At 39.5% G+C, this 16340-nt stretch overlaps 2 protein-coding genes across 2 annotated transcripts in view; one reads left to right on the forward strand and one right to left on the reverse strand.

The window, feature by feature from the left end:
• Positions 1–7317, reverse strand: part of grm5a (glutamate receptor, metabotropic 5a) — a gene marked incomplete at both ends in the record, with an annotated part of 38955 nt that extends 31638 nt beyond the window's left edge. The window contains one exon of the mRNA XM_079803927.1: positions 6633–7317. Within this exon, the coding sequence (XP_079660053.1) occupies positions 6633–7317 (685 nt within the window). The remainder of the gene's footprint in view (positions 1–6632) is intronic.
• Positions 7318–12603: 5286 nt separating this feature from the next.
• Positions 12604–15531, forward strand: kpna7 (karyopherin alpha 7 (importin alpha 8); the record flags this gene model as incomplete). Its single annotated transcript, XM_079804401.1, has 10 exons — positions 12604–12669; positions 12767–12907; positions 12983–13068; positions 13153–13421; positions 13593–13675; positions 13758–14021; positions 14100–14333; positions 14849–15031; positions 15127–15273; positions 15442–15531. The coding sequence occupies 10 exons, from the start codon at positions 12604–12606 to the stop codon at positions 15529–15531; spliced, it is 1563 nt and encodes a 520-aa protein (XP_079660527.1).
• Positions 15532–16340: the final 809 nt, after the last annotated feature.

Raw genomic sequence — 16340 nt, forward strand, 5'->3', positions numbered from 1 at the left:
CCTCAACTGTCTCTTTCCCTCCTACAGAGAGACAGGCACTGCAGACAAGTCTTTAAACAGTGTGTTCACTCAAACAGGAAAATTCATTAAACGCCCACAGACGGCGAAAACAGAGCTAAAGATGTAAATGATCATCATGGTCGCCTTTCAGTTCATGATTTCTGTTTGTTCTGCGATCTGTCCTGAGGCCAAAAAGGCCAAAACAAAAGCACAGCAGCAACACAATACATGAGCGTGTCTATTAACCATTCATTCTGTGTATGCTGTATGCAAAGCATGGGGTGTTTTCAAACATCAAAGACACACTTGAACATTGTGAAACAATACATAGATAAATCTACAGGAAGGGATGATTCTGCTTGGCACATCATTTGATTGGTCTTAGTTTGAACTGCTTGCTTAACCCCGGGTTATCGTCTTTCTAAACACCACTTTTAACCCCGGGTAAAGGAACGTTTCACACTTGTAATTTAGATGCAGGGTTAGCATCACTTTTTACCCTGGGTTATGAAACCCTGCTCTGGAGCAGAGTTAGCACCGCTTTTGCAGCGTTAACCCCGCATTTCTGTGCCAGACTTCAGTACAGTGTGAAACGGAGCGGTGTTAGAATGTTACCGCTGGATGCTTAGCAGCAGACAACCAATCGTGTACATATTTGTGTACAGACGTGGCCAAACGTTTTGAGAATGACACAAATAATAATTTTCACAAAGTCTGCTGCCTCAGTTTTTATGATGGCAATATTACGGTGGCCCGGTAGTGCACAACACAACGAAATTTAAAAAGCAAACATAAATTCACAACACAACGAAAAAGCCACAACACAACGAAATCAAGCCACAACACAACATAATCAAGCCACAACACAATGAAAAAGCCACAACACAACAGAATCAAGACACAACACAATGAAAAAGCCACAACACAACAGAATCAAGACACAACACAATGGAATCAAGCCACAACACAACAAAATCAAGACACAACACAATGGAATCAAGCCACAACACAACGGAATCAAGCCACAACACAACGAAATCAAGACACAACACAATGGAATCAAGCCACAACACAACGAAATCAAGACAAAACACAACAAAATCAAGACACAACACAACGAAAAAGCCACAACGGAATCAAGCCACAACACAACGAAAAAGCCACAACACAACGAAATCAAGCCACAACACAACAAAATCAAGCCACAACACAACGAAAAAGCCACAACACAACTAAATCAAGCCACAACAAAACGAAATCAAGCCACAACACAACGAGAAAGCCACAACACAACGAAATCAACCCACAACACAACGAAATCAAACCCACAACACAACGAAATCAACCCACAACACAACAAAATCAACCCGAAACACAACGAAATCAAGACACAACACAACAAAATCAAGCCACAACACAACGAAATCAAAACACAACACAATGGAATAAAGCCACAACACAATGGAATAAAGCCACAACACAACGAAAAATCCACAACACAATGAAAAAGCCACAACGAAATCAAGCCACGACACACCGAAAAAGCCACAACACAAAAGAATCAAGCCACAACACAACGAAAAAGCTACAACGGAATCAAGCCACAACATAACGAAAAAGCCACAACACAACGAAATCAAGCCACAACACAACAAAATCAAGCCACAACACAACGAAAAAGCTACAACGGAATCAAGCCAAAACATAACGAAAAAGCCACAACACAACAAAATCAAGCCACAACACAACAAAAAAACCACCACAAAATCAAGCCACAACACAACTAAATCAAGCAACAACACAACTAAATCAAGCCACAACACAATGAAAAAGCCACAACACAACGAAATCAACCCACAACACAACGAAATCAAGACACAACACAACAAAATCAAGACACAACGCAACGAAATCAAGCCACAACACAACAAAATCCAGACACAACACAATGGAATAAAGCCACAACACAAACGAAAAAGCCACAACGGAATCAAGCCACAACACAAAGGAAATGCTCCCGACCACTAGGGGGCACTCAGGAGTCTGGTAAAGTTAGTTTTCTTTGCCACTGTTCTATAGATTCGGCAGTCTTACAAAGATATCAATACTACGATCAGTTTAAGTGTATGTAACCATTGTATATTGACATTTCAAATTCCAAAGTTGTGTTCTGACTCAGTAGTGCACAACACAACTTTGGAATTTGAACTTGTCTTTTTTTAAATGTTAAAAGTATTTTTAATTAATACAAATTATACGTTTCAACCACTTGGTGGATTTGGCAGACGTTCCCTTAGGTACCATGCGCCATAGTAGCGGGTCAAAGCATTATCGAGTATAAATATGCAGCTATAATGCATGTAGGTGATTTTGAATTAATATTTCATGACGATATACAATGGTTACATACACTTAAACTGATCGTAGTATTAATATCTTTGTAAGACTGCCGAATCTATAGAACAGTGGCAAGGAAAACTAACTCTACCTCGCTCCGAGTGCCCCTCGGTGGTCAGGAGCATTTCCGTTGTGTTGTGGCTTGATTTGGTTGTGTTGTGGCTTGATTTGGTTGTGTTGTGGCTTGATTTGGTTATGTTGTGGCTTGATTTCGTTTGTGTTGTGGCTTGATTTCGTTATGTTGTGGCTTGATTTCATTATGTTGTGGCTTGATTTGGTTGTGTTGTGGCTTGATTTGGTTGTTTTGTGGCTTGATTTGGTTGTGTTGTGGCTTGATTTGGTTGTGTTGTGGCTTGATTTTGTTTGTGTTGTGGCTTGATTTTGTTTGTGTTGTGGCTTGATTTGGTTGTATTGTGGCTTGATTTGGTTGTGTTGTGGCTTGATTTAGTTTGTATTGTGGCTTGATTTTGTTATGTTGTGGCTTGATTTCGTTTTGTTGTGGCTTGATTTGGTTGTGTTGTGGCTTGATTTGGTTGTTTTGTGGCTTCATTTGGTTGTGTTGTGGCTTGATTTGGTTGTGTTGTGGCTTGATTTCATTTGTGCTGTGGCTTGATTTCATTTGTGTTGTGGCTTGATTTGGTTGTGTTGTGGCTTAATTTGGTTGTGTTGTGGCTTGATTTAGTTTGTGTTGTGGCTTGATTTTGTTATGTTGTGGCTTGATTTCGTTTTGTTGTGGCTTGATTTGGTAGTGTTGTGGCTTGATTTCGTTATGTTGTGGCTTGATTTGGTTGTGTTGTGGCTTGATTTGGTTGTGTTGTGGCTTGATTTGGTTGTTTTGTGGCTTGATTTGGTTGTGTTGTGGCTTGATTTCGTTGTGTTGTGGCTTGATTTCGTTGTGTTGTGAATTTATGTTTGCTTTTTAAATTGTGTTGTGTTGTGCACTACTGGGCCACTGTACAATTTGCATATACTCCAGAATGTTATGAAGAGTGATCAGATGAATTACAATTAATTGCCATGAAAATGAACTTAATCCCAAAAAAACCTTTCATATGCATTTCAGCCCTGCCACAAAAAGGCCAGCTGACATCATGTCAGTGATTCTCTTGTTAACACAGGTGAGAGAGTTTGCGAAGACAAGACTCTGTCAAGCTGATGGAGTTAGAATAACAGACTGGAAGCTTTAAAAGGAGGGTGGTGCTTGAAATCATTGGTCTTCCTCTGTTCACCATGGTTACCTGCAAGAATACTCGTGCACTCATCATTGCTTTGCACAAAAACGATTCACAGGCAAGGATATTGCAGCTAGTAATATTGCACCTAAATCAACCATTTATCGGATCATCAAGACCTTCAAGGAGAGAGGTTCAATTGTTGTGAAGAAGGCTTCAGGGCGCCCAAGAAAGTCCAGCAAGCGCCAGGACCGTCTCCTAAAGTTGATTCAGCTGCGGGATGGGGGGACCACCATTGCAGAGCTTGCTCAGGAATGGCAGCAGGCAGGTGTGAGTGCATCTGCATGCACAGTGAGGCGAAGACTTGGTGTCAAGAAGGGCAGCAAAGAAGCCACTTCTCTCCAGGAAAAACATCAGGGACAGACTGATATTCTGCAAAAGGTACAGGGATTGGACTGCTGAGGATTGGGGTAAAGTCATTTTCTCTGATGAATCCACTTTCCGATTGTTTGGGGCATCCGGAGAAAAGCTTGTCCGAAGAAGAAAAGGTGAACGCTACCATCAGTCCTGTGTCATGCCAACAGTAAAGCATCCTGAGACCATTCATGTGTGGGGTTGCTTCTCAGCCAAGGGAGTGGGCTCACTAACAAATTTTGAAGAATGGTACAAAAATATGCTCCGAGAGCAACCTCTCCCAACCATCCAAGAACAGTTTGGGGATGAACAATGCCTTTTCCAGCATGATGGAGCACCTTGCCATAAGACAAAAGTGATAACTAAAGCCCCGTTTCCACCGAAATTACCCAGAACATTTTGTCCCAGGAACTTTTTTCCTAGGAACTCTTTTCCCCCCAGACCTGCTGCTGTCTGCGTTTCCATCACGGTCTAAAGTACCGTGAAGATTAGTCCGGTGACGTAGGACTGCGCGTGACTTTCCAGGTCCCACTGGATTTCATCCTCCGCATATAGGCTTAATAAAGCCTGAATCTAGTAGGCAGATTAGAGCCCTGCACGGGCCTCAAAACTAGGCCCTAGCCCGGCCCTGGCCCGAGACGCTGAGGCCCTAGCCCGGCCCGTGTCCGACAGCTCATCAAAATTGTCAGCCCAAGTCCGACTGAAGCCCATGTTCTTATTTATCCTTCTCATTACACATTAGTTGCAGCCATTAAAATAGTTCAGTTTTGTTTTTAATGTCAAAGTAGTTATATTTCGTTTTGATTCTTTATTAAGTTAATTTAGACAAATGTTTGAAGCATTTTGTTTCTTGTTAAATTAAAGTTTTTGTTCTTTAAAGTGACGACCAAGCGGCCAGCGGCCGACAGTGAGTTAACCCAACGCTTTAGCCTCTCAAATCAACACTTGTCAAAGTAGTTAGGCTACACTGTAAAACAATTATTGTGATTTTAACGGTATTTTACAACCCAAGTCCCACCCCCGAAAGTTCCTGAACTTTAAAAAAGTATTACCTCACAAGCAGGGCCGTTTTGAGGGGGAAATTTTCACCCGGAACTTTATTTAGACCCAGGTTCCTGTGGTCGAAACCAGTCCTGCCACTGGCTGTTTTGATGCCCTAGGCGCGATCCCTTTATGATGCCTGCGGTGGCGGCATGTGCGAAATTGTAGAGCTGAGCGGGGGTGGGGGTAGAGAGAGCATTTTCTTGAGGTGCCCCCCTGAGCACTTGGTGAGCGGCGGCACTGGTCGAAACACACCAAGTACCACCCCAAAGTCCCTAGATCCTGGGGAAAGTTCCCCCGGTGGAAACGTGGCTTAAGTGGGTCAGGGAAAAAAACATCGAAATGTTGGGTCAATGGCCAGGAAACTCCCCAAACCTTAATCCCATTGAGAACTTGTGGTCAATCCACAAGAGGCAGGTGGACAAACAAAAACTGAACAAAAATTCTGACAAACTCCAAGCAATTGTTATGCAAGAATAGGCTGAGAGTAAATCTCACTCACTATTATACACACAGCTTTCATTAACAAAGGAATCAAATTAATTTCAAGGGTTTTTTTTTCATTTAAGACAAGGCAAAACAACTATTTTCCATTGGTGCTCAGCAGGCTGATTGACAAGCTGGTTAAAAACCAGTCAAATCAAATGTGACTACAAACATTTGGTCTATTTTATCAAGAGAGCCAACAAATGAGCCCACAAATTACAAATGTCAAAGTTTGATACAATACAAATAGAGCTACAGAATATGCAAGCAAATGAATCAACATCGTGGAGCTTTTCACAGCTCCTTGTTCTGTATGTGGGTGAAAACTGGGGTGGGCTTCACATTTAACTACCCGCTGGCAATTAACACCTGCCTGTGAGGTCATCAATCTTCCAGCCAAACTGCTTGAGGTTGTAACATACAGTAAAAAATGGAAATAAAAAGGATTAAAAGCTATATAGATACATTAAAATAAATAAATAAAATGACAAAAAACACAAAATTACTTAAACGTTAACAAAAATGAAAATGAAAACTAAACTAAATAAAAATGTTAATAAAAACAACAATAGTATGACACTCAATTAACTCTGTTATGCACGTCCAAGATATAGAGTTTGACTTAATGCAGTTTAAATGGTGTAAAATCTTTTCTAACCAAGTATAATTTAATAAACAAGATAAAAAAAATATGAACAGATTCCTAGTTCTTGACTATTAACAATTTATAAGGAAGGATTCCTTAAAAGATCTGACATTTCCCTCTATGAATAATAAAGAGATTTTGTTGTTTAGGCCTAGATTAAGGTGAACCACAACGGATAGAGTGATATATTATCACCTAATAAAACCCCTCAGGAAATCTCTCACTCTGAGAGTGTGGAAGATTTAGCACTTTGAATAATAGTGTTACGTGCTGGTGGAGATCTGCGTTACTCACTGGAAGACTTTTGTGAAATACTAATGCAAGGAAGAAATTCAACTTCCAGAACTAAAAAAATGAGTTCTGCTCAAAAGGAAAAGGAGTTTCAGGGCAGATTTAGTTCTTCTTTTCTAACGGTGGAAAATCTCGTGAGAACCGTGAAGAAAAAATGCTTCCCTAAGGGGAGAGAGATCACGTACCTTCAGTGTGAATGGCAGACACGTAGGTCCAGTTGTATCGTTTGACGATGTCCACCATCGCTCTGGCTTGCTGGGCATCGGAAGGCACCACCCTCATAAAGTACTTGTACAAAGCCTTATCGCTGAGATCCATACTGGTTGCCGAATATGCAATCTGGGGAATGTTGAACAGCTGAAGGAGATTCTGAACCTGGATGGCCACAGAACTGGACCCAGGCCCGATCAGCCCCACAATGGGCTTCTTCCCTTTCATGGGAGTCCCTCCGCCTTCAACGGTACACTTGGTCATGCCCTCCTCCTCCTCGGCCGAGACCAGGGTGTCACGGATGAACTCGATGCTCTGCTCCAGAGCCACGGCCGAATGCCAGCAGGAGTCTCTGATCTCGCAGCCCAGCGTGATGTTGGGTAGGATCTGTGGGTCCGCATTGATGCGGTCCAGGGTGTGCATCATGGCCTCCACCCGCTGGATGCCGTACTGCTCGCGGACGGCACCGCACTTGCGCTCGTGAACCTTGTCAGCTGGCGGCTGATGATGGACGGAGAAGAGCGCCCCGATGATGATGTCCCCGGGAATGTGGGCCAAGACGCGTCGCTCGCTGGCCTGGGCCTTCGCTAAATTATCCGGCCGTGTAGGACCCAATCGGTCTCCGATCAGCACAAACACCAGTAAATGTAACATCCCCATTTCCTCGGCCCTCTCAGATCAGCGTAGAATACAAGCAGGTTCCTCAGGGCATCTGAAAGAGTCACAAGAAGCAGAAATCTTCAGAGCAATATCCCTAGAGATCATCAACCTCCCACTGAATCACAGAGGTGCATATTTGCGAGAGTCGTGATAAGGATGAGCTGTCGCCAGGGCAACGTCTTATTCTAAAGAGTGAGGATTTTCCAGCTTTCCTCTAAATATCTCGAGATCAGGAGGGAAACAAAGTTGAAACGCACACGCAGAAGTTCATGCTTATTTCCAGTCAGATCGCAGTAATGGGATGCATCATTAACACCTGTTAGAAACAATAAGCATGTAAATCTTAAAATATGCATCGATTCAGATTCATGTATTCATTCAGAATCATAACCTCAGAGGTTTTCCACAACACAGAGACCGAGAAGATAATGATCTTATGCAGATTTGCAGCCGCTGAATATTTATACCGCCTCTTTACCCTTAACCCCTTTTTCATTAATCTAAATGAATTATTAATTTCATTAAAAAGGTTACACAGATAAATACAGAAGACCCCAGAATGATTGTTGGGTACTTATAAGCCACCCATTATATCATAAAATATACATGTATCGCTGTTTCCTTTAGTCTGGATCTGAGGGTAATATCTCTACTTTTACAGATCACTTGGAGACCACGTCATGTCAAGAAAACATAGGAATTTGGGGACCGATATTGATGAATGTGACTGGGCTCCACAATACTACAGACTGATGAAACCCACTGTATGAACACAATACTTTTTGTTGCAACAGACTGATGAAACCCACTGAATGAACACAGAACACCATGCATACTTAATGAGATTGATCTTTCATACTGTGCTCAAAATACAGAGTTGTTATTGCTGCAACATAGATGCTCTATTTACGTTCTTTCATTGCTATGTTTTGCTCTCTAACTTCAAAGAAACTACAATGAATTTTTAAACAGCCATGACTGTATATCTTAAGTTTTCCAACTCGACAGAAGATCCTGAATTTCTTTAGCACATAATTGTTGGGCAGACTATTAAAGTGCATTCCGTTAAATTGAATTTGTGACAAACCACAAACAGTTACTCAATAGTACAGACAAACCAATACTGTAAAGAGAGTTTTTTTTTTGGTATCATTTATTATCAGTTTTGTTAGTTTTAAAAAAGACGTTAAACATTAGCAAGAAATTAATTTCCTTATTAATTGAGAAGGTGCCAGATTTAAAAGTTACACGATACAAGAAGCATTCGCTGTTGTCTGAGCTGTCCATGGTTCTGAAATACATCAACCATAAACCAGTGAATCTGAAGCAATGAATGGCAATGAAAATCAAACTGTGGCGCAATACCACTTCATATGTTGCCATAACACATAATTAAGAACTCGCATGACGAACTCAATAAGAAAGCACATGCCCGTTCAAATCATTAGAAACACGACCATGAACTTAAGCGTGTGGCAATAGACCTATATCGAAAAAGTGTGAAATACCAACGATTATAAATACACCAATGATAATAAAACTTACCGTTCGCTCGTTATTTTGGTCCTAATGCTCGTGTTCTCACAACCGGAGTGTCTCTGGGTGTATGAGCGCGTGCGATGCGCGTTCACTTCAGTGACAACTCTCGCGCGCGTCACGTGACATATTTTGCTAAATATTTACATCTTGCTCTCACAGTCCATGAAGATGAAAGCCATACAGAAGTTACATCCTCCAGTCATCTGTTAGTAGAAGAAACTATTTATTTTGTATAGCCTACCCATAAACTTCTGTTCTACAAACTACAAAGGTATGTATTTTTCATTGGAGTATCCGCTCTGTTTTAATGTTTACCTTTTTATGAACATCTCAAACGTTTGGTGGAGGTAAATATTTTTTGAATTAAAAGAAAAATGTAAGGGTCAATAATCTAGTAATTCCCGTTTTTAATTGAATTTTCCCCTTAAGTATTTCTTGCAGCACTGATGTGACCATTTTCCATACGGGCACAGCGCCATCATCTGGCACTCAAAAAATGATATCGTTTATTAAATATCAGTGCGATTTCTCACTTTTTTGTCTTAAACCCCCATAATCCCATAATTTATTCTCACCCCTTCATCAAAACCAGACCAGAAATAACTTACAGGATATAATTTAGTTTTATCATTAATATTATTCACTTACCCATTATTACACTGTGCTTTCTCAGTTGTTTACTGATCCTCTACCTCTGTAAACATGTTGAAAACCTGTCTCAAGACGTATTTGTTTGGTGGATCAAATCAAAATATATTTTTAAAGTACCCTTAAAACCTGCCTTTGCTACTTTGTATGGACCATTAGGTTTGGATTAATTTATTTTTTATTTGTATTTTATTTTATCCTTATGAAACTCTACAGCACTTTGGTACACTCTGTGGTTTTAAAGGTACTTTAAAAATATATTTTGATTTGATCCACTTTTAAACTAAAACTATACTACATAGGTGAAATACAGACTCACCAAGCAGCTCCTCTTAATGAGGAAGTTTTGATAGTTCTGTGGTTGCGTCCAGTCCATCTGACATTGTTTTGCTGAAAAGAAGAGAGGTGTGAGAAAGACAAATTAGAAATGTAAAAAATCTCCCTCTGTATATTACTACAAGCATAACCATCTTTTACCAAAAAAATAATATATATATATATCTCCTCCTGGGACCCACAAATAGACTTTTATATATATGGACATTATATTTTAGGGAATTTCTCACGTCACAGTCTGGATGTCCTGTAAAGAGCACACTCGGGGCTTTGCAGAGATACCAAATGTTTGGAGGTTTCACCAGTACAACAACTTCTTTTTGGTCTTTAAAACCGGCTGACATTAATGTTTAGCACTTTTATGGAAAGTGATAATATTTTTTATTTATAATTTAAATTGGATTAATTTTCAAATTGTTTGTTATAAATCAACATCTCAGGAAAATGTTATGGGGTTTCTAATCAAAATATGACTTTCTGGTACAAAACAGGGCATTGATTTCATAAATGTCCACTGTAGACGACGCCAAGACTTAAATCATGTTTATCAGGCATTTTGGAGACACAACAAGTGAATAGGGAAATAAATTACATATCAATATTCCTATGAAATATTAGATATTATTATGAAAATTTTGCCAATTATTACTCCCATTATTACACTTCTTTTTTCATTACATGTTGCACAAAGAACACATTAATATGCAAATTAGATGCAGTGTATAGATACATTGTATTGAATGGGAAAATCCAAGTATGGCCATTTTACCCTCATATTTCATAAAGTAATAGGGTATATCAATGCATTTCGTTATATCTTGAATAACATAGTTCAGAATCATCTTTAAACAAAGTTTGTTTAAAAAAAATCCTGAAACCTAAAAATTGATTGGTGAATTAAATAAATCCCATTGTTTTTGCCTATACATGCAATTTCATTTCAACTACAGAGGACATATCATAACATATGAATAAAATATAATTTTTCAAAAATGTTTTTTTTTCTCCATTTGTTTCTTATGCTCTAAACAATGTAATGACATGAAAAAATACTAAATTCAAAACACTTTTTTTCTGGGTCCCAGGAGGATATATATATAGTTATAGTAATATATTTCATTGTAAAATATGCAATGCTTTCAAAGATGTTTTCCTGGAGCAAATCCAAGTGAGATTATGAATATTTATGAGACATTTTATTATTATAAAACATAATGTATATAAAGGTTTTATTACATTTTTTTATTTATTTATTATGTAAAATTTCTATTAATAATTTTCATATTTCATGTACTTCAATATAAATGTTATATGTTATATACACACACACACACACACACACACACACACACACACACACACACACACACACACACACACACACACACACACACACACACACACACACACACACACACACACACACACACACACACACACACACACACACACACACACACACACACACACACACACACACACACACACACACACACACACACACACACACACACACACACACACACACACACACACACACACTGCCATTCAAACGTTTTTGATCTGTAAGATTTTTTATGTTTTTAGAAGAAGTCTCTTATGCTCACCAAGGCTGCGTTTATTTACAACAACAAAAAATTGAATATTGTGAAATATTATTAAAATAAATGTTTTCTATTTAAACGTTTTATTTCTGTGATGCAAAGCTGATTTTTCAGCATCACTACATGATCCTTCAGAAATCATTCATGATAGTTTGCTGCTCAAGAAACATTTATGATTATTTTCAATGTTGAAAACAGTTGTGTAAAACATTTTTTTTCATATAACATATTTTATCACGTATAAGATCAATTTAATGCATCCTTACTGAATAAATGTAGTAGTCCTACAATGTTGCAAAAGCTTTCTATTTCAGATAAATACCGTTCTTTTAAACTATCTATTCATCAAAGAATCCTAAAAAAATATTTTACACAAATGTTTTCAACATTGGTAATAATCATAAATGTTTCTTGAGCAGCAAATCATAATATTAGAATGATTTCTGAAGGGTCATGTGACACTGAAGACTGGAGTAATTATGCTGAAAATTCAGCTTTGCCATCACAGGAATAAATTATTTTCAAATACATTTAAATAGAAAACAGTTATTTTACATTTTAATAATATTTCACAATATTACTGTCTTTCATAAGAGACTTCTTATAAAAACATAAAAAATCTTACCGATCAAAAACTTTTGAACGGCACTGTATATATATTGTAATGGATTTTTAAGAAAGGACATTCATTAAAAAAGACAAGCATATACTCTGTATCTAAGTATATCACCATTGGCCTCTAGATGGCAATAATATACCTTTTTTAGTTCAAAAACTTAAACAACAAAAAAATCTAAATCATATTTTGCTGAGGTTGTGGCATTAGTTGGTTATTGATTGATTTGTATCATTATTATACTGTAGTTGTGTGATCAAAAACGTGAAACAACATCTTATACACTCCAAACAAAGTGTGAATCCTCTGATCTGAGACAAGGCTATAAATTAACATCACCTGATGCTAATTATGCTTGTCTATTTAATGCTCTTTTCAGCTGGTTACGTTATTGCAGTAGAGTCTAGCACTGAGAGGTCTGTTTTGTACACAAACTCCTGCTGTCCGTTCTGTTTGGGCAGTTATTGTAACGTTTGATCTTAAAACCTCTTGTAGAAGTTTGTCAGGAGTGATTAGCCTTTGGCTAGTGCATTGAGTGTGAAAATGCCTACAGAAAATCTGTCTGATAAACGCATTTCCAAGTTCAAAAATAAGGGCAAGGAGCCAACGGTGAGCTGTGCATCCATTCTGGCTACTTTTTCCACTTTTTTTAACTGTTCGTTCCTTAAAATCTCTTGATAGACTCGCACCTTATCTTTGCTTGCAGAAACTGCGTGACCGCAGAATTGCAGAATGCGTTGAGCTTCGGAAAGCTCAAAGGGTTGAAAGTATTCTGAAGAGGAGAAACATTTCATCCATGGGAGATGAGGAACCTCTGTCACCAGAGTTTAACACTGACAACGAACAGGTGTTTATTAGCTTTACCTTTCAGTTAAAACTCACATTTTTACAACTCCTGCATCACAGTTTTCGTCTTGTTAAGGTCATATCTGCAACGATTGAAGAGATCTTTGCAAATGTGAACGGTGACTGCCCAGAGAAGCAGAGACAAGGCTGTCAAGCAGCTAGGTACAGTAACCAATCTTAACTTGACTAGCATTCATCTCTAATTGTGGTACAGAACATTACCAACCTTCAAATTGATCCCTACAGGAAGCTGCTTTCTCGGGAGCGGAACCCTCCCCTTAAGGAGGTCATAGAAGCAGGACTTCTGACTCGTTTTGTGGAGTTTCTAGGGAGGAACGATGACCCCACGCTGCAGTTTGAGGCTGCCTGGTCTCTTACTAACGTTGCATCTGGCACCTCTTGGCACACACAGCAGGTGGTGGAGCATGGAGCCGTGCCAGCCTTCATCGCCCTGCTGGCTTCGCCAATGCTGAACATCAGTGAACAGGCTGTCTGGGCTTTGGGCAACATTGCAGGTGAGGATACTTTGAACTTCAGGGGGCTCTGCGTCCTAACATGGAGACTGAACACTTGTACTGTAATGTTTGGTGCAACATGGGTAGTTTCATCAGGAAAGATGAAAGGGGTCAGTTGTACTATTCTGATGTTTTGGAACCATTTGCCAAGGTGTTTATTCTCTCATTTAGGTGATGGGCCATCATATCGAGATGCCCTGATTGACTGCAGTGTCATTCCTGCTTTGTTGGCACGGCTCACACCAGATGCTCCTGTGAGTTTCTTCTGGACACCCCACACCTATTGAATGGCAAACGTAAACCTGCAGAAGGGTAACCACGTGAATTGTTTTGCAGGTGGGATACCTTCGCAACATTACGTGGACCCTGTCGAACCTTTGTAGGAACAAGAATCCCTTCCCTCGTTTTAGCGCTGTCCAACAAATGCTCCCCTCCATAATCCAACTGCTCCACCATGGTGACAAATCCATCCTTTCTGATGCAAGCTGGGCCATTTCATACCTCACCGATGGCCCCAATGAACGGATTGACGTGGTAATCAAGACTGGAATCCTTCCACGGTTGGTTGAGCTGTTGGGCTTGGAGGAACTTGCTGTGGTGGTAAGTACTCCAGTGTTTTTGACCTTTTTGGGTCTTGCTGTTGGACCACTGAAGTGAAGTTTCACCTATATTCTCTAGACCCCAGCCCTACGTTCGATTGGGAATATTGTCAGCGGCTCAGACCAGCAGACGCAAGCGGCCATTGATGCAGGCGTGTTGAGTGCCTTGCCCCAGCTGATGCGACACTCCAAGTCCAGTGTTCAGAAGGAGGCAGCTTGGGCAGTGTCCAACATTGCAGCTGGACCCTGCCAACAGATTCAACAGCTCATCACGTGTGGATTGTTGGCTCCTCTAGTGGATCTTCTAAGGAATGTATGTTGTAACCAATTCCTTGCTTTTGTCGAGTGTTCCTCCCCCGCAGAGTTGCCCATAAAACGTTTTGGTTCAACGTGATTGCATGCTTCTCCTAAAGATGGGCATAAAATGAGGCCAATTATACAAGTAGTACCTCCTAAGGCCCTTTGAAATGTGGTTTCATTTCCAGTTGGAAAAAGAATACTGTAACATGCATTGTCAAATCTTTAAGGTAATTGTATGGAAAGGCTTTAACAAGCAAATGACTTGTACACGCACTTGACTGTTCTTTAATGTTTGCAGTTATATCATGAATTGACTTTGATAACAAACCTTTTTGGGCTGCAATGGTGGTCTGACATGTGCATTTTGTTAGCCAATATTTGAGGTAAATTCTAATTGGGATTCATAAATGGATGTCTAATTTGGAGAGAAAATGGGTTGTGTTTTTTTTTTTTTTTTTTGTCATTAGCTTGGCCAGTATTTGACACTTAAAGAGACTGTCTGTACTGATACTCTTCATTGTTTTGCAGGGTGACTTCAAAACCCAGCGAGAGGCAGTATGGGCAGTGACTAACTACACAAGCGGTGGTACTGTAGACCAAGTTGTTCATCTGGTCAAGTGTGGCGCTTTAGAGGCCATCTTGAATTTGCTTCAAGTTAAAGACACCAAGACGGTCCTGGTCATCCTAGATGCCGTAAATAACGTTTTCTTGGTGAGTTCACGGTGTATGGTTTCATAAAAATGCAAAACCTTCCAGTGCATCAAATTGTGAGGGATATGCTAAAATATTAACTGTACCTTCTGCAGGCTGCCGAGAAACTTGGGGAGGTGGATAAGCTTTGTTTGTTGGTGGAGGAAGTAGGAGGGCTGGATCGAATCGAGCTTCTTCAAAACCATGAGACCAATGCTGTGTATCGAGCGGCTCAAGCTCTTATTGAGAAGTATTTCAGTGAGGTGGGTGTTGCTGAAAGTAGTTTCTTCTTAAATGTTTGTGTAATATGTTTTGATTGCAAATACACTTGGATCTTGCAAAACTGAACACTCCTTTCCATCAACCACTTTTTTTCTCCCCCCCCCCCCCCCATCCTCTCTTTTCATGACGCTCTCCTTGGCTCACTCAAGGATGGTGAAGATAAGTGCCTGACAACTGAAGCCACAGACACAAACTTTTTCTCTGGAGCATCTGAGGTTCAAAAAAGATTTGACTTTTGATCTTATATATTTTTTTTTTATAAAGCTTCAATTGAATAAAGGATTATTTTTGCAGCATGTTCTGGCAGATTTTCTTTAAATTCGGGGGGAGTCTATATACATTATAGACTATGCTTGCAAGATAAGTTTTAAACTTGTTTGGTGGGGACTTTCTAAAACGCTTAATGTACTAAGATCGTTTCAATAAACCAAACTCAGTAAATGGCATACTATGTACAGAAAAGCAAATGAGCACAGAATTGTTCTCCCATCAATCCATAACATACTAAGACAGTGACCCTGTAAACCCCATAATAAAGCATACCATGTCCAGAGAAATTGGTGTAGAATTTGATCCTTTTTAATATAATTTTTAGTTGGTTTCATTTAAAGGGTTAGTTCACCCAAAAATGTAAATTCTGTCATTTAATTACTCATCCTGTTGTTCCAAACCTGTAAGGCCTTTGTTTATTTTTGGAACACCAAGATATTTGACAACCCGAAAGCTCTGACCCATCCATAGACAGCAATTTAATGAACACTTCTAAGGCCAAGAAAGGTAGTAAACATTGATAAAAGTGCCCCCCATGCCATCCAAGATGTTCATGTCTGTCTTCAGTTGAAGAAAAGTTGAAAATCCTAAAAGTTCTCCACACAATGTACTTCAATGGCAACTAAAATGTTAAAGGTCCAAATCAATGCAGTTTCGAAGGGCTTCAAAGGCTCTGCACGATCCCAGACAAGGAATAGGGTCTTATCTAGAGACCCAATCGGCCATTTTCTAAAAAAAGTTGATATACTCGTTTACCTAAATTGCAAAAGATGTACAG

Source organism: Gobio gobio (assembly GCF_949357685.1).
Source record: "Gobio gobio genome assembly, chromosome: 22".
NCBI classification, from domain to species: Eukaryota; Metazoa; Chordata; class Actinopteri; order Cypriniformes; family Gobionidae; genus Gobio; species Gobio gobio.